Source organism: Lactuca saligna, chromosome 2 (genome assembly GCF_052625555.1).
Source record: "Lactuca saligna cultivar CGN05327 chromosome 2, ASM5262555v1, whole genome shotgun sequence".
Classification (NCBI taxonomy): Eukaryota; Viridiplantae; Streptophyta; class Magnoliopsida; order Asterales; family Asteraceae; genus Lactuca; species Lactuca saligna.
Genome location: NC_136418.1, coordinates 149751355 through 149768780, shown reverse-complemented (window position 1 = coordinate 149768780; position 17426 = coordinate 149751355). Strand labels below are relative to the sequence as shown.

Genomic DNA, 17426 nt, shown 5'->3' with positions numbered 1-17426 from the left:
GATAAAAACCACATGCAAACGTACAAGTGGCTAAAACACGTATGTGCTTTGGCCATTTGTATGTTCGCAGATGGTATTGCGAAATCGCAGATGATTTATACCCATTTGTGATTTTTGTGGCTAATTTTGTATTTTTTTTTTACTATTTTATACAAAATAATTAATATAGTTGGCTAAATTTATAATTTTATATGTTTTAATTTTAAGTATTCTATTGTGGATCATAATATATTTATATTATTAAATGTTATTAGTAAAATATTACCCCGGATCGCGTAATAAGGATTTCGCCAATTTTTTTTTTGGCGCCAAAACGTTATTCCCGCTATTTCATACATCTCTTTCTCCCCCTTTCTAGTATCAACCCTATCGACCACACCCTCCATAGATCGATCCAACAAAATCAAAGAATAAGCAAGCCAAGTCCGTGCGAGATCGAAATGGAAGACGATCAGCGGAGACAAAGGAGAAAAACCAGAGGAATGCAGTCTGAGGAGCGCGCTGAAGCACTCCGCAAGCTCAAAATCCGCAGACAAGGCGGCGGCGCCGACATTGGCGAAGAACGTTACAAGATAAAGATCGATGAGCCAATCTACGATACCGTCGATGACGATGAGTACGAGAACCTCGTGGCTCAACGACGTGAAGATTTTAAAGGGTTTATCGTGGACGACGACGGCCTTGGTTACGGGGACGAAGGCGAAGAAGTTGATTGGACTAAATCCGGCGTAATTCCGTCATCAGAAGAGGAATCGGAAGGTGAATTGGAGAAAAAGAAACCTAAGAAGAAAACGGAAAAGAAGGAACATAAGAAGCCCTCTTTTGAAGCTGCAGCTGCTTTAATGGGTAAACAAAGGATATCTAACTTGTTTACTTCTGCCGTTTTCAATAAGAGTAAGCCTTCGGTGGCGTCTTCCGATAGTGTTCTTGATGATGTGCTTGCTGAATTTGCACCGGATGAGAATGATAAAGAGAAAAGGAGACGAGGAAACAAAAGACCATCCCAGAATGGCACAGTTTTAGCACCAGCTGCTATGATTACCTCGATTAAGACTGAAAATACACCTGCAAGTGTGGTGGCTGTGAATACTCCATCGTCAAATAATTTGCATAAACACGACGTTATAGAAGAAGGGAAGGAAGTGCTAGAATTTCCGAAAAATGAAACAGATTTGTGTGTTGTGGAGGAGCCACCGGTTGTGACAAGTGAAGTCGAAGCATCTAAGGATGCTAGCGAACTGAAAGTTGAGCCAATGATGAAGGAGGCCGATGGTTGGACTTTAAATGCTAAAATTAAAGTGGAAAAGGATCCAACTTTCAGTGCAACAGCAGGATTGCAGACCAACATAAGCTCTGATTTGAATGCTGAGATCGGTTCTGGCGTATATTCTGATGAAAAACCACCATTTGTGGTGGAGCTTGATGGATCTCTTCCTTTCTACATACTCGATGCATATGAGGAGTTTTCTGGTTCTAATGCTGGCAATATCTATCTATTTGGGAAGGTATTTTATCTAATTCAGTCACACGTCAATTTACCCTGTTCATTTGCATTCTAACGCTTGATTAATTATATAAGACTCACTGTTTTAGCGTTATTACCAAGATAAAGATTGATCTTGATCTTTAAAAACTTTCATTTGAATCAAGGTGAAAGCAGGAAGTACTTATCACAGCTGTTGTGTGGTGGTGAAGAATATGCAAAGATGCATGTATGCTATCCCAAATGGTCCTGTTTTTGAAGATTCTGTCATTATGAATCTTGAGAAAGATGTTGAAGAGTCAAAAATATCACCTACAGCTTTTCACACCAAGCTTCATGTAATACACCTCTTGCCTTTGGTCTCTTTTAATTTACAATCATCACATTGTTGACAATCACTGTTTAATTATTTTATTTTATTAGGAGATGGCATCTGGATTGAAGGCCAACATAAAGAAACAATTGCTTGATCGAAGTGTTTCAAACTTTAGCATGAAGCCTGTCAAGGTCCGGTTCTTAGTCTAATCAGCTTCAAAAATCAATGAATTTGTATATATTTTTTGTGCTTAAACTGATTTATTTATTTATTTTCAGAGGAATTATGCATTTGAGAGATCCGACATAGAGCGCAAAGAGAATTATGTACTCAAAATCAGCTATCCATTCAAGGTATTTCACACCTTCAACAAAGAAGATTAATCATGCTACATTTCACAAAGAAGATTCATTAAGTGTTTACTAATGTTGTATATATATATTGTAATTGCAGGATCCACCACTTCCTTCAGATCTTAAAGGAGAAACCTTCCGTGCTTTGCTTGGAACACATAGCAGGTATAAAACTTGCTGATAAATTTTTATTAATTTCACAAGAATCTGAAATTTAATATCTTGTTTCATTTAGTGCTTTGGAGCTTTTTCTTATCAAAAGAAAGATAAAGGGACCTTCATGGCTATCACTTTCAAAATTTACCACCTCTTCCACTGCTCAACGTGTAAGCCTTTAAATTTTACATTTACAGTTAAGATCTTCACAAAATTCTCAAATTACTTTCTTACCCTTTGATCAGGTAAGCTGGTGTAAGTTTGAGGTTACAGTGGATTCCCCTAAGGACATTAAAATTGCAACCTCTTCAAAAAACACCGGAGAAATCCCTCCTGTAGTTGTTACTGCAATCAATCTGAAAACTGTAATAAACCAAAAACAAAACATAAACGAAATTGCTTCTGCATCTGTCATCTGCTGTCATAAGGCCAAGGTACTTTCACATTCTTTCTTGAAATCTTGTTTGTAACATTACTGATAACATTAAATCTAAATACTTTACATTTTTTTTTTAAAATTTCAGATTGATACACCAATGTTGGCTTCAGAATGGACAAGACCTGGAATGTTAAGTCATTTCACAGTTGTACGTAAGCTTGAAGATGGTTTATTTCCAATGGGATTTAACAAAGAAGCAGCAGATAAAAACATAAAAGCTGGATCAAACATCATTAGCATGGAAAGCAGTGAAAGAGCTTTACTAAATCGGTTAATGATTGAATTACACAAATTAGATAGTGACATTCTTGTTGGCCACAACATATCTGGATTTGACCTTGATGTTCTTCTCAACAGAGTCAAGGTTTTTACAATACTAACAAACTCATTGATTTAATGTGAACATTTGTATTTGTATTACCATTTATTTAATAATAATGATATGTTATAACATTTTGCAGGCTTGCAAAGTTCCTAATAGCATGTGGTCTAAAATAGGAAGACTTAAGAGGTCTGAGATGCCTAGACTTAATAAAGGAAATACAGTTTTTGGGTCAGGGGCAAGTCCGGGAATTATGTCTTGCATTGCTGGCAGGCTTTTATGTGATACCTTTTTGTGCTCTCGTGATCTTTTAAAGGAGGTAATATTAATATTAATATTAATATAGTATAATAACAAGTTAGTGTTTATATTTGATTTCTAACATTTTTTTTGGTTTCAGGTTAGTTATTCATTGACAGAACTTGCAAAGACTCAGTTGAGTAAGAATCGAAAGGAGATTGCTCCACATGATATTCCTGGAATGTTTCAAAGTTCTCAATCCTTAATGGAACTTGTATGCTCTACTTCTCAACTTTGTTAATTTTTATTTTCTTGATATTTGTTAACACTACGGATTTGCAGATTGAAATTGGGGAGACAGATGCGTGGTTGTCAATGGAACTCATGTTTCATTTGAGTGTTCTTCCTCTCACACGACAACTGACTAATATTAGTGGTAATCTATGGGGAAAAACTCTTCAGGTAAACTAATGAGAAGCTAAAAAAATATCCACTAAATGTGTGTTTTTTTTTTAAAGTTTTTTTATGAAATAACTTATTATGTGCATGTTTTCAGGGTGCTAGAGCTCAAAGAGTGGAATATCTCTTGTTGCATGCATTCCATGCTAAAAAATTTATGGTGCCTGATAAGTTTTATACTCCAAAAGAAAACAAAACAGTAAAACGTAAATCAGATGGCCCAGACAACAAAGTAAACAATGATTTTGGTGAAAATGACGAAATCGCCCCTCCAGGAAATGAGCCTGTAAAATCCAAAAAAGCAGCTTCATATGCAGGTGGACTAGTGTTGGAACCTAAAAAAGGTTTATATGATAAATACATTTTACTTCTGGATTTCAACAGTCTCTACCCTTCCATTATCCAGGTTTGTCATCTCTCCACCATACTTTTTAAATTTCAACACTTTCTACCCTTGTCTCTAATCTTTTTTCTGTGTTTATTATTTTCTTTAATCAGGAGTACAATATCTGCTTTACAACAGTAGAGAGATCTGAAGATGGTTTAGTCCCTCGATTACCATCTGCAACAGCAACTGGAGTTTTACCTGAGGTTAGATTTTAACCATAGTTAAATTGATTACACCGGTTTAATGTCTGTATAAGTCTTTCATATGGTGTTACTTTCCTTTTGTAGTTACTGAAAAATCTGGTTGAAAGAAGGAAACATGTAAAAAGATTATTAAAGACAGCATCAGGCCTCAAGTATCAACAATTTGATATACAACAACAAGCATTGAAACTAACAGCCAACAGTATGTATGGATGCCTTGGTTTTTCCAGTTCAAGATTCTATGCAAAGCCACTTGCAGAACTTATCACACTTCAAGTAAGAAAGATTCTAATAAAAAAAATATCTATATATATGGAAAAGTATTACAACTTATTTATTTACTTACAGGGGAGAGAGATTTTACAAAGCACTGTTGATCTTGTTCGCAACAATCTAAACTTTGATGTGATTTATGGTGACACTGATTCAATCATGATATACACTGGACTTGATGATATGAATAAAGCCAAATCAATCGCAGGAAATATCATCAAAGAGGTAGTTTTTTTACAGTTTTGTAAAAATAGTTTTGAGATTATAAAAGTGAAAAGTTGGTTTTAATTTTGATTTAATGGTAGGTGAACAAGAGATACAAGAGATTAGAAATTGATCTTGATGGTGTATACAAGAGAATGCTGTTGCTTAAAAAGAAGAAATATGCAGCTGTGAAAGAGCAAATAAGAGATGGGAAAATTTATAAAGTTATAGAGAGGAAAGGTCTGGATATGGTCAGACGTGACTGGAGTTTGTTATCAAAGGAGACTGGAGATTTCTGTCTTGAACAAATATTATCTGAGCTGTATGTCTTTTTCTCTTAATGATCATCATCATTACTTTCTGAGATTGTAATTTTAATTTTATTATAAATTATAATGACAGGTCATGTGAAGAAGTTGTTGAAGCAATACACAACAAACTCAGAAAAGTACAAGAGGATATGAGGAAGGGAGAAATAGGTTTGGAGAAATATATCATTACAAAAACGTTGACTAGACCACCTGAAGCCTACCCGGATGCCAAAAGTCAACCTCATGTTGAAGTAAATATTCTGACTATTTTTTTTTTTTTATTCTTTTTTATAATTTTTATTAATACAAAAACATATCTACTTATAGGTAGCACTCAGGCTGAAGAAACTAGGTTACACCAGTGGTTGTTCTGCTGGAGATACAGTTCCTTATATAATTTGCTGTGAGAAGGTTTGTGATTAACCTTTTATTTTCATTTCTAATTTTACTTTTTCACATTTATTCATCTCTGATTTGCATTATTTTTTTAAATAAATTTCACAGGGGAACGGTTTAAGTACATCAGTAGGGATTGCTCAACGTGCAAGACATCCTGATGAACTCACAAAGGATAATGAGAATTTGATGATTGACATCGACTATTATCTAGCACAACAGGTACTATTTTTTATTTATTTCTACTTAAAAAAAATTATATTATCTAAATACTTAAATCATTTATTTTGGGTACATTCAGATTCATCCAGTAGTATCGCGTCTATGTGCATCAATCGAGGGTACAAGCCCAGCTACTTTAGCTGATTGTTTAGGGCTTGATCCTTCCAAGGTATCTATCTATATTCTAACATTCTATAACCTATCATTTCCAAACATATTTTATAACATTGATGAGTTAACTAATAAAATTAATAATGATTTTGTTTTCAGTTTCAAAGCAAATCAAGTGAAGTTGCAAACAATGATCATTCTGGCTCTGTTATTTGCATTACAGATGATGAAGAGAGGTAGTTATTAATTCTCTTCTGAAATTTTCACCCGTTTGGGTTTTATTTCATATACTTGATAGATATATATATATATATATATATATATATATATATAAATACATTTTAAAAAAGTTTTGTGATGTTTGATTATTGCAGATACAGGGGGTGTGAGGCTTTAAACTTATCATGTCCTGATTGCTGTGTTAGTTTTAAGTGTCCATCTGTACTGAGTTACATACAAACAGTAGCCCTTGAAAAGCCACAAGACTTGCAAGATCAATCAACCACCACCACCACTACCTTTTGGCAGAAATTCTGTTGCCCTAAATGTCAAGTGGAATTCCCTCCAGCATCATTATCCAATCAGGTTTTTATTTTCAACTAAATTTAGTTTGTTTTTGCTTCAAATGGAAAGAAAGAAAGTGAGTAAATTGTTGGTGGAATGGAATCAGGTAAAAAGACGAGCTGAATTGTTCATATCCACATACTACAAAGGAATTATGACGGTATGCAAACAATGCTATTATGATTTTCATTTTTGAATTTTTTTTAATTACTGAAATTCGATGTAAAATTGCAGTGTGATGATGAAACATGCAACTATACAACACGGAGTTTAAACTTGCGTGTTGTTGGTGAGTCAGAAAGAGGAACAGTATGCCCAAATTACCCTCGCTGTAATGGTCGTCTTGTGAGACAGGTTGGTTGGTTTTCATCTCTTCAACTCTCAAAAGTCAAAAGTCAAAAAACAATATTTTTGTCATTACCCTTCAGTCAACAACAATTACTGAAACTTTATTTTTGATTAGTATTCGGAGGCTGATGTGTACAAACAACTCTCTTACTTCTGTTATCTCCTGGATGCGGATCGCTGCATTGACAAGGTTATTTTTGTCGTTAGTTAAAAAATTCAGATATTGATATGAATTGTTTTGTAATTAGTTAATGTATTTCAGGTTGATGCTAAGTTGAGGGCTGCAGTTGAGAAAGAGGTTGGTAGGATAAGAGGTTTGGTTGGATTAGCTTTTTCCACAGCACAGAAGGTTAGGGACAGGTGTGATTATGGTTGGGTCAAACTTAATGATCTTTTCGCCTCAATTTAGTAAATTAAGGGATTAGAGTTGATTAAATTTATATCCCGTTTAAAGAAATACAAATTGGCTTTCAAATCATGGTGAAGAAGCTAAGCTAACAGAGTTGTGTGGCTTTGTGATGAAAGATGGATGAAGATGTTAACAAGTATTGGGATTGGTAAGTCAATGATGTATGTATGTGTGGTACCTAGTTATTTTATGCAGAAATAGTTGTTAGTTATAATGGACATGATCAATTTTGTATTTATTGGTGTTATGTCTACTCTAGTTTATAGTTTACTTTAAAAAGGAAGATTTAATGTGCTAGTAAGTTCTATTCTTTTATCATGTGAGTTAATCCTAAATCCATGTTTATTTCAAGTAGTAGTTTACAAGATCTAATACTCTTCATTTACCATAAATGCCTAATTAAAATAATTTCTTTAATTTGACACAACTTTACCAACTTAATCTAAATTAGGTTTTAAAATTGATAATATTTTAATCCATTTGTTACAATTTAATGTGGATTGGAAGATAGTAGGAAGAAAATATAGGACATTTAATTTTTCTTATGTAAATGCTTCCAACACTTTGCTCCTTTTATAAACCTACGGAGTAAAAGTGTACAATCCATGTAAACAATCAACAATGACAATAAATCCTTTCACATAACCATTTTGTTGTTTGTTATTAGTTGTCATTCTTTAAAACAATTAAAATGAACAAAAAAAAACTAGAGTTCATCTAGTTCTAATGGCCAACTAAAACTAAATGAGAAGTCAAGTAATTTGGATAAAACAAAACGTGAATTGCAAATAAACTGCAAATAAACGAATTTGAATTTGAGTTGTAGATTTCAATCTTTTTAATTAAACGAGTTGACACAATACGACATCAAAATTAAACGGCTAAGGTGGGATCTAAACTTTCAACATGAAAATGACAAGAAAATTACTTGTTCATTTATATGCAACTTCTTTTAATCTTTTAAGTGACATGTACAAAACCAAAATCAAATGTAAAAGTAAACCTTATGTTGAATTGTTTTGTAATCTATAAGCCATTAATTAGCCACTCAATCGATGCTTACTTTTTGTTTTTCAAATTTTCACTTCTTCGCCTTCCAATTACTACTCCATGTTTTTCACATTTTCTTTTCCACCTCTTTAACTCCCATTCTTTCAACCAATTTAATGTTTCAATCTAACACGATAGTCAGATTTATAAGCTCTAAATTCTAAACCATTAACCCGACACAATAATTAAATGGAAGGTTAAGATCAAACTATCTTAACTCATTAAAGATCATCCAGACACAAACATGATAAGACACAATACATTTACCACCTCTACAAACGAGTCTCAAAACCGCATAACTTGGGAGTGGAAGCTTGATGACAATACCATTTTAATGACTGTACGGAATGTGGTGAAACCTTAAGTTTTTAGTATAATAGTTTTTCTTTTCAACTAAGTAACTGCTATCCCATATGTTATCCAATCTATCATCACTTGTTGCATCACCAACAAAACAAACACCCAACGATGTACCAAATATCACATCAATGGTTATATTTTCTCAATTAATCTTAATCATGATGGAACGTTACATCAACTGAAAGCTTGCTTATTTCGTAAAAATCAATCTAGTGCCAAGTCAGAATATAGATACGCATCATACAAAAAAATTGCCACATACAATTACAATCAACATAACGGATACAAACATTTATTAATGTTGCCACATACAATTACAATCAACATAACGGATACAAACATTTATTAATGTAATATGATATAAGCATGTCAAAATATATAACAAACCAAAAAAAAAAAAAAAAAAAAAACTTCATTATGTTTTTGAGTAAAGACATCTTGAATGAGTATGTATTTTACTATTTGCGTTGTAGCATGTGCATCTCCATCCATCCTCTTCCTCTTACTGTAACTCCCCAACAGGCGCTTCATTCAGCCATAAGAAATGAATGAACTCATACAGCTTTGTGCTTACACTAACCTAGTAATTTCATTCAGCCATAAAAAATAAAAAAAGTATCAAGGAATTAAAAGGTTTATACGTTAATTTGTGTGAGTTAATGAATAAAGATAGAATAGAAATAGATATGGGATAAGAGATAGATAATATATTTTATTTTTTGTTTTAATAAATACCTTGTAGGGGGTTGGATTCAATCTTCTCATGTGATCTGTCCTCATTTGCTCCAATTGCTTCATACAATGATCTCTAATCTCCACAAGCGTTGGCAATTCTTCTCTCTCTTTCTCTTCACATATTTATTATATAAATATTATTTATTTATTTATTTTCATGTACCACAATCATTAAAAAAAAATATATATATATTCTCACACCTGCACTTCCAGGCCAATAACACTTGATAAGATCCTCAACGAGTTGTGGTACCACATAAGCTCTCTTTGACTCATTAAACGGATGTCTACATAAAATCCTTTGCCCTGCCTGTGTATTTATTATTTTATTTTTCAACAAATCATATGGGTATTTTTGTCATTTTCTCTACATAGTACATACCTTTGGAGGTGGTTCATTTTCCCCTGACATGATATCTACAAGTGCATAACCTTCCTTTCCATACAATCTATAAGACCTCTTTTTACATGGAATCGATACCTAAAAACAAAAAAATAAAAAGTCACCATATTCTTTTTTAACAAATTTTATAAAATATACCAATTCCAAACCTTTGAGACATCTTCTGATAATTTTATACGGGGCTGGTTATTAATCTCAACAAGCTTAAACACACAGCCTAAAGCAGGCTGAGCAAAACATGTCACCAAATTTGTTCCAATCCCAAATGAATCCACCTCATGCCCCTAATCAACCATTTTTTTTTTTTATAAAAATAATTAATAACAAGAATTTCACTAGTCAAGAATTTTATAAAAAAAGTCTCACCTGTTTGTTAAGAGCATCTAATGTTTCCTCATTAAGATCATTGCTAGCAGTGATTCCAGTGTTTCCAAAATCAGGAATCTGAAATTCCTTTTCAATGGTTTGAAAAAACTTTCTTGTTTCACATGAAAGGTAAGCAAGGTCACCAGAGTCTAATCTAATTCCCTTTGCTCTATATCTGCAAACAATTTAAATTAAAAATAAATTTATATAGAAAATTAAAATGTTAAAAAGAAAACATACCCCATATCATTTAGTGCTAGAGCTACAGCACAAAAATTAGGGACACCACTCCTCATCACCTAAATATATTTAAATATTAAATGAGAAAAAGAAGTTATTGAATTTTTATTTTTTAATTTTTTTTGACTTACATCATATGTGTCCACAAGAGCAAGAAAGTTTTTGGGAAATGCAAGGGCGTATGAAATGAAAGCTGCCAGCTCACTTTGATTGGTTTCGCCAAAAACGCCCTCTGATGAACTTAATCTCTGTTTATATATAATTTTTTAAAAAATTTTACAAACGATAAATTATGGGAATATAAATGTAATTATTATAATAACTATACCTTTAATTTGCTTAACCATGTCTGTGTGAGACTCACAAAATCTTTGCATACTTTTGACCCATCTTGACTTTTCAGAGACTTTTCTGTAATCTCATCAGGTCCCTAAATATCAACAAATCGATTATTTATTATAATAAGTCACAAAAAAATATTAAAAATAAAAAATCAAAAGTTTATATTATATATGACACCAACCGTAAAGGAGCTGACAAAAGCATGAGAATGGGTCCCACGGAGTGGTATTCCAAATAACTTTCCAGCTGCACAATTGCTATTCACACAAAAAATAACAAGTAAATGACCATTTTAATTCATTAAGTCATTTTGTCCAAATTAAATGCTTAATCCATTAAGCTCATTAAGTAAAAAAAGAAACAGATCACCTTGTTGCATCAAATCCTCCCATGTAGCAATACCTTGATGCCCCTACACCACCATCTGGGCCCTACACATGAAACAAACAAAAGTTTTCTTTTTTTTTTTTTTTTTTTTTTTAAATAAATTATAGCTCATGAAATCCGTTAATAATTTAAAAAAAAAGTGTATAAAACCTGGGCCCGACGAAGCCCAAATTCAAGAAGAAGTTTATTTTTTCCAGCAACAAAACGGTGTCTTGCAGCATTTGTAGTGACTAAAGAAGCAAAATTTATAAGATTCACAAAAGGAGTTTCCAAAAGTTGAACAACCTGAAATAGCAACAATACAAATACCATTTTCAAAATTCAAAGATTCGATCTTTTTGTCTAAATGTTTCCAAAAATGCCCTTCAAGTCGGAAAACGAAACTTACAGCCACAGGGCCTTCAATCCTCATCAAGGGTACTTTAGGGAATACGACAGATCCCTCAGCAATAGCATATACTTCAACATCAGAACAATCGATTCCTCCAAGATACTCAAAGAAGCCATCCTACACCCATCATCAAAAGGTTAGCAAATGACCATTTTACCCTTCACAACTGTATTTGACAGAATCATTACTTGTGAATCTTGTTGAGTTTAAAGTTAGTTACACTTATTACCTCACATGTAGGAGATAAACATTCTCGAATAAAGGCAATGTCTTCTTTTGATAACTTAAAGTTTGCAATGAATCTTATGCATTCTTCTAGACCTGCAAAAACTGTATATTCACCACCAAATGGGTTCCTTCTGAAATATAAGTCAAACCTGAAACAAAATCATGATCATAAGCAATCTAAATGGATTTTAATATAGTTGTAAATTCTCAAAGGCTTTGATTAAACTAGTATTAATATGAAGAATTACTAAAACCAATAGACAACAAAGATGCTTCCAATTCATAATTATCTCAAACAGTTAAGCCACAAAAAGTATATCAAATTTGGAATGGATGCACAGAATACATCAAGCAAACGCTGATTTATTACACTTTGTACTCTGTCTCCTTAATCTTAAGGATTTAAACGCTATCATTCTTGATAAATCTTATACCTGATTCCAGAATAGCATTTGTGCATGATTTACCTCTTATAACTTTATATAAATACAGGAATCAGAACTTATTCAGCCTTAAAAACGCCGGTATCTAGGGAACTTCATGATTCCATATCCAAACGGCTAAAATTTCCTAATTTGTTCCAATGACAGCTGAAAACAATCCACAGTTTTGGTATATGACAATTGGGAATCACGAATTACAACTTAAGTCAATTCTATTTATCTATAATTTTTACGTTTCTCGTGACTAATACGCTTCGGAGACGAATTATATTATCTGAGTTAATGAAATGCATCTGAAGACAAAGAATTTCACACCACATACACCGAATTATACAAAAAACATAGAAATTAAGCAGGATTCTAAAAAATGAAAAACAGGAATTGAGAAACTAACACGGCGCGGTCTTTATGCTTGCCGGCTTTCCAATAAGCATAAGCCATGGTGAACTGATAAAGATCTGTAAGGAGTGGCGTAACCATTGGATTGGTAGGACCATGGATTGCCGGCATACGGCGGTTCTGTTTTCCATCTTTTACGCCGCCGTTAACCTTTGGTTTCGCTTCCATTATATCTAACACAATTACAAGAAAAACAAAAGAATTTCTCTAGGGTTTCCTAATCTTATTCCGAGTATGACGGATATACGAATGGGAGAATGGTGCTACTGTATATGCATTAACAACGAGAATGGAGTTTTTACACGAGGAAGAAGAAGAATGGGCATCGCAAGATATATACTCCCTTCCACACTTTCTATTTTACCAATTTACACTTACACGAAAATATTATATGATAACATTATTACTTTTTATTTATTTTATTCAAAACAGATATATAAAGTATTATTTAAGCAGATATAAATTTCTCAACCAAAATTGGAAACTAAAAAGCTTATAAAGATTTGAATGAAATTAATAGCTGATAGTTATTTATTGAGAAAATTCGGGATATAACAAAAAGGATTTCGGAAAATGATCAAAGGTCTCTGCGGATCTCTCTATAGCTCTGTGGATCTCTTTACAACTCTGCGGAATGTGAATTCTTTAATTTTTTTTTTCGTTTATTAATATTAATTTTTAATTTTTTTTAAAATACACTAATATTTTATATCATTATTATGTAAAAAATTTGACAAAAAATGTTAAAAATAATGAAATATCTAAAGGATCCGCAGAGCACCCTACGGATCCATTAAAGGCTCTGCGGAATCTTTGTTTTTTGATTAATTTTTTTTTGTTATTTTATTATTATTATTATTTTGCGTTCATTTTCGTTTGTTAATATTATTTTTTTTTAAATATACTAATACTTTACGTGATTATGTAAAAAATTTGACAAAAAAAAGGTTAAAAAAAAGGAGCTTAGGATCCCCAGAGCACCCTCTGCATATCCATTAAAGACTTCGCGGATCTTCTACAGCTCTGCGAAATCTTTGTTTTTTGATTTTTTTGTCAATTTTTTTACATAATCACAGAAGGTATTAATGTATATAAAAAAATTAATATTAATAAACGAAAATGAACGCAAAAAATAAAATTAAAAAAACAAAAAAAAAATCAAAAAAATCAAAAATCAAAGATCAAAGATTTCACAGAGCTGTAGAAAATCCGAACCTTTAATGGATCTGCAGAGGGTGCTCTACGGATCCTAAGTTCATTATTTTTAACATTTTTTTGTCAAATTTTTTACATAATCGTATAAGGTATTAATGTATTTAAAAAAATTAATATTAATAAACGAAAATGAACGCAAAAAAAAAAAAGAAAAAAAAAATTAAAAAAAGTCAAAAAACAAAGATTTCGCAGAGCTGTAGAGGATCCACAGAACCTTTAATGGATTCGCAAAGGGTGCTCTACGGATCCTTTGGACATTTTATTACTTTTAACATTTTTTGTCAAATTTTTTACATAATAATCACATAAGTTATTAGTGAATTTTAAATAAATTAAAAATTGATATTAATAAACAAAAATGAACGTAAAAAAACGAAAAAACGAAAAAAAAATTAAAAAAATTAAAAAACCCACATTCCGCAGAACTGTAGAGAGATCCACAGAAGGTGTTCTGCGGATATTTTGGTCATTTTCCAAAATCTTTTTTTTCTTGATTATTTTCTTTAAACCAACCCTCTTTTTTGGTTATATCTCAAATTTTCTCTTATTTATTTCTATTAATCGCATTCAAATAAGAAATAATATTATTTTAAATAAAAAGACTCAATTTTCAAACAATAAATTCTATGTTGTATGACTTCGGGTTTTTAAGGTTTTCTATTTTATCATATTAAAAGACTTGTAAATATTATATTAATAATCTTGAAAGCTAAATAACACTTGACATGGTTTTTAACGTTGTGTGCAATAAAAAACAATGTTTCAAGAAAAACAAAAAAACAATTTCTTAATATATGGGTTACATCTACAAGGAAAAAGTTTGTATAACCTATATGAATACGTCCATACACTACTAAAAAATTATATATATTTGGTTACTAATATAAAAGCCCTCATTGAACTACTAGTTTACTAGATGCTATAATTTTAAGGGTCAATATTTTATTTTGTAACGAACTTGCTTGTTTTTTTATTAACTTTATATAACAAAGTGGATATAATATATTAATATCTACAGCTATGTTTTAAGTTGTTATTAATTTTTTTAATCATTTTATAATTTTATATAATAAAGGGGATTTTTTTTTACCAATTTATGTATGCAACAATTAATTACTTTTTTGATAAAGTTTGTAGCATGAATACATAAACTGATGATAAGACAACAATGTTGCATTGTTTGCTAAAAACGTTTAAGCTTAATATAATTGTTGAAACATATAACTTTGTTATGTTAATTTTTTTCCCAAACGGATACACATCCTATTTATATGAATATATTAACTTATATTATTTTCGATCTGATTAATTTTGAATTGCTCACGTATTTTATCAATCAATTTGTTTTTTATTCACTTTCTTATTTCATATTTATGTTAAAGAAATCTATTGAGAGAGAATTTATACATAGACATGCCAATTGGGTTGATTTGGAACGAATCATCACTGCTCCAAACACTTTTAAAATTTTGAAAACATGATCTGTCCTGATCTATTAACCCTTAGGGTTTTGAATAATCAAATCCATACATATATCCATCAAATCAACGAATACACGATCCATTAACCCGACCCTTTTACAATAATAAAATTACATAATTTTAATGTGTTTCACAAAGTAATAATTCTCAATAAAAAAATAAAATATCTACTAAAACAAGAATTACATAGATTGGAAGGAGTGGGAGGGAAAGTTCCTTTACTTTTAGTGGGTCATACCCTTCTTTCTCTCACTCTGCTTTCCCTCACCTAAAAGCCAAGGAGTGGGAGGGAAGTCCTTCCCTAATTTTTTTTTTAATTTTTAATTTTAAATAATTTTTTTATTTATAATTTTCAAATTAATATCAAACATAAAATTTAATTAAAAATAAAAAGCATTTCATTAAGTAAAATAAAAATTACATTAACCCTAATATTTAAATAAGTAGAAAAAAAACTGAAAAAAAATAAACAAACTACAACATAGTAAAAATTATTAATTAATATCATAATTTTATTTAAACCTAGATACGTCACTCAGAATCATCGTCTTCGTCCTCGCCTTGATCATCTCCATCATTCTCCCCAGCGCCACTCTCGTTGTCGGAATCTTCACTCTCGACGAACATATCAGAATCCTCGTCTGATTCGTCAAACAAATCATCATCGTCAGATAACTCGTGCGGGGGTTGAATATGAGCCCTATAAATGTGCTCCACCAAATCAGCACGAAGGGCCTGATGAAGGTCGCGATTGTGTACTTCTCTTCTAGTCACCCTATACTCTTGTGTACCAACGGCTACTCCTTCGGCATTTGACAAAACTTCATTTTCGTTGTATCGGCATATCGCTCTTCCTTCGTCTTCAAGAATCATATTATGCAATGTGATACATGTATACCTTACGTGTTGTACCCTTTTCACCTCATATGACTTTGCTCCGACCGTTAGTACTTGCCAACGTCTCTTAAGTACACCAAATGCTCTCTCCACATCCTTCCTAGCTGACTCTTGCGCCTCTTTAAACTTTTTCCTTTTCAGGTCGTTAGGACATGTAAACGATTTCACAAAAACAGACAAGGGAGGATATATACCGTCAGTAGGATAGTATCCACGCTTATATGCTACCCCATTCGCTTGAAAAGGTACATCGTGTGACTTTCCAAGGTAGATATCGTTGAATACAGGCGACTGGTCTAGCACGTTGATGTCATTGTTTGCACCAGTTGGACCAAAGAATGCAAGCCATATCTAAAGATGATGTGATGCGATAGCCTCTAGAATGATCGTTGGCTCTTTGTGGTCGCCTCTCATGTACTGACCACGCCATGCGTTGGGGCATAATGACCAACTCCAATGCATGCAATCGATACTACCTAGTATTCCAGGGAATCCATGTTTGCCTTCATGCACCGTATACAATTGGTGGATATCGTTGATAGTTGGTTTGCGCAAATATCGTTGCCCGTAAACCAAACAGATCGCTTTGCAGAACTTGTACACAGAGTCCCTTACGGTACGCTCTGACATTCTAAAAGACTCGTCCCATTTATCTGTGCCCATGCCATATGCTAGCTGACGAATTGAAGCCGTGCATTTTTTAATGGGAAAGAAACCTTTTTTTCCCATTGCATCCATTCCATTGAAAATATGGAAAATGGCCTTCCAAATCGCCAACAATACGTAAAAATAGTTTCTTCCTCATCCGGAACCGACGTCGAAACTTTACAGCGTAAACGGCGTCATCTGCAAAATAATCTTCTATAAGATGATCGTGTCCGACTTCGTGATTTCTACGTAAAGGCGGCTTTCTTAGGTTAGGTCGTGCACATGATATTTCACCAAGTCGGTTTTGATAGTATGCAACCATTTTCGCCATGACGGAACCGATAAACTTAACCTCCTCTACTGCCGTCGAATCGGATGATGAAGATGATGACATTTTGAGTAATATTTTTTAGAGAGAAATATAAAGAAATATAGATTATGGTTTAAAAAATGATAAAATGTTTAAGTATTTATAGATTAAGAAAAGGGAAGGAAAAATAAATAAATAAATAAATAAATAAATATATATATATATATATATATATATATATATATATACATACATATATATATATATATATATATATATATATATATATATATATATATATATATATATATATATATATATATATATATATATG

General features: G+C 32.1%; 3 protein-coding genes across 3 annotated transcripts; 1 reads left to right on the top strand and 2 right to left on the bottom strand.

Annotated features, from left to right (window-relative positions):
- Positions 1-330: 330 nt before the first annotated feature.
- ICU2 (DNA-directed DNA polymerase) lies at positions 331-7512 on the top strand. Its single transcript, XM_078980716.1, has 26 exons — positions 331-1505; positions 1651-1821; positions 1907-1990; positions 2078-2152; positions 2253-2317; positions 2388-2478; positions 2554-2742; positions 2833-3111; positions 3209-3388; positions 3470-3583; positions 3652-3771; positions 3866-4174; positions 4267-4359; positions 4444-4635; positions 4708-4857; positions 4938-5158; positions 5239-5398; positions 5475-5558; positions 5652-5765; positions 5845-5934; positions 6036-6112; positions 6251-6461; positions 6547-6600; positions 6675-6794; positions 6904-6978; positions 7051-7512. The coding sequence occupies exons 1-26, from the start codon at positions 441-443 to the stop codon at positions 7195-7197; spliced, it is 4530 nt and encodes a 1509-aa protein (XP_078836842.1). The 5' UTR covers positions 331-440; the 3' UTR covers positions 7198-7512.
- Positions 7513-8848: 1336 nt separating this feature from the next.
- Positions 8849-12894, bottom strand: NAPRT1 (nicotinate phosphoribosyltransferase 1). The gene is made up of 15 exons (XM_078980715.1): positions 12537-12894; positions 11701-11848; positions 11469-11588; positions 11231-11365; positions 11063-11124; positions 10875-10950; positions 10680-10781; positions 10483-10599; positions 10352-10410; positions 10112-10286; positions 9895-10029; positions 9725-9823; positions 9544-9652; positions 9343-9455; positions 8849-9187 (listed from the first exon to the last, which is right to left on the bottom strand). Exons 1-15 carry the CDS (start codon positions 12707-12709, stop codon positions 9110-9112), a joined length of 1701 nt encoding a protein of 566 aa, XP_078836841.1. The 5' UTR covers positions 12710-12894; the 3' UTR covers positions 8849-9109.
- Positions 12895-15768: 2874 nt separating this feature from the next.
- Positions 15769-17176, bottom strand: LOC145030240 (uncharacterized). The gene is made up of 2 exons (XM_078978642.1): positions 16964-17176; positions 15769-16485 (listed from the first exon to the last, which is right to left on the bottom strand). The coding sequence occupies exons 1-2, from the start codon at positions 17174-17176 to the stop codon at positions 15769-15771; spliced, it is 930 nt and encodes a 309-aa protein (XP_078834768.1).
- Between the last annotated feature and the right edge of the window lie 250 nt (positions 17177-17426).

Bases quoted from the DNA above. Each gene is read 5' to 3' on its own strand.
- LOC145030240 (XM_078978642.1), bottom strand. From the start codon at position 17,176: ATGTCATCATCTTCATCATCCGATTCGACGGCAGTAGAGGAGGTTAAG. The intron at 16,486-16,963 runs GTAAAGTTTCGA...CATCATCTTTAG, and splicing joins CAGATGACGCCGTTTACGCT to ATATGGCTTGCATTCTTTGG.
- NAPRT1 (XM_078980715.1), bottom strand. From the start codon at position 12,709: ATGGAAGCGAAACCAAAGGTTAACGGCGGCGTAAAAGATGGAAAACAG. The intron at 10,600-10,679 runs GTATAGTTATTA...ATATATAAACAG, and splicing joins CATGGTTAAGCAAATTAAAG to AGATTAAGTTCATCAGAGGG. The intron at 10,287-10,351 runs GTATGTTTTCTT...AATTGTTTGCAG, and splicing joins CTAGCACTAAATGATATGGG to ATATAGAGCAAAGGGAATTA.
- ICU2 (XM_078980716.1), top strand. From the start codon at position 441: ATGGAAGACGATCAGCGGAGACAAAGGAGAAAAACCAGAGGAATGCAG. The intron at 1,822-1,906 runs GTAATACACCTC...TTATTTTATTAG, and splicing joins CTTTTCACACCAAGCTTCAT to GAGATGGCATCTGGATTGAA. The intron at 2,743-2,832 runs GTACTTTCACAT...TTAAAATTTCAG, and splicing joins TCTGCTGTCATAAGGCCAAG to ATTGATACACCAATGTTGGC.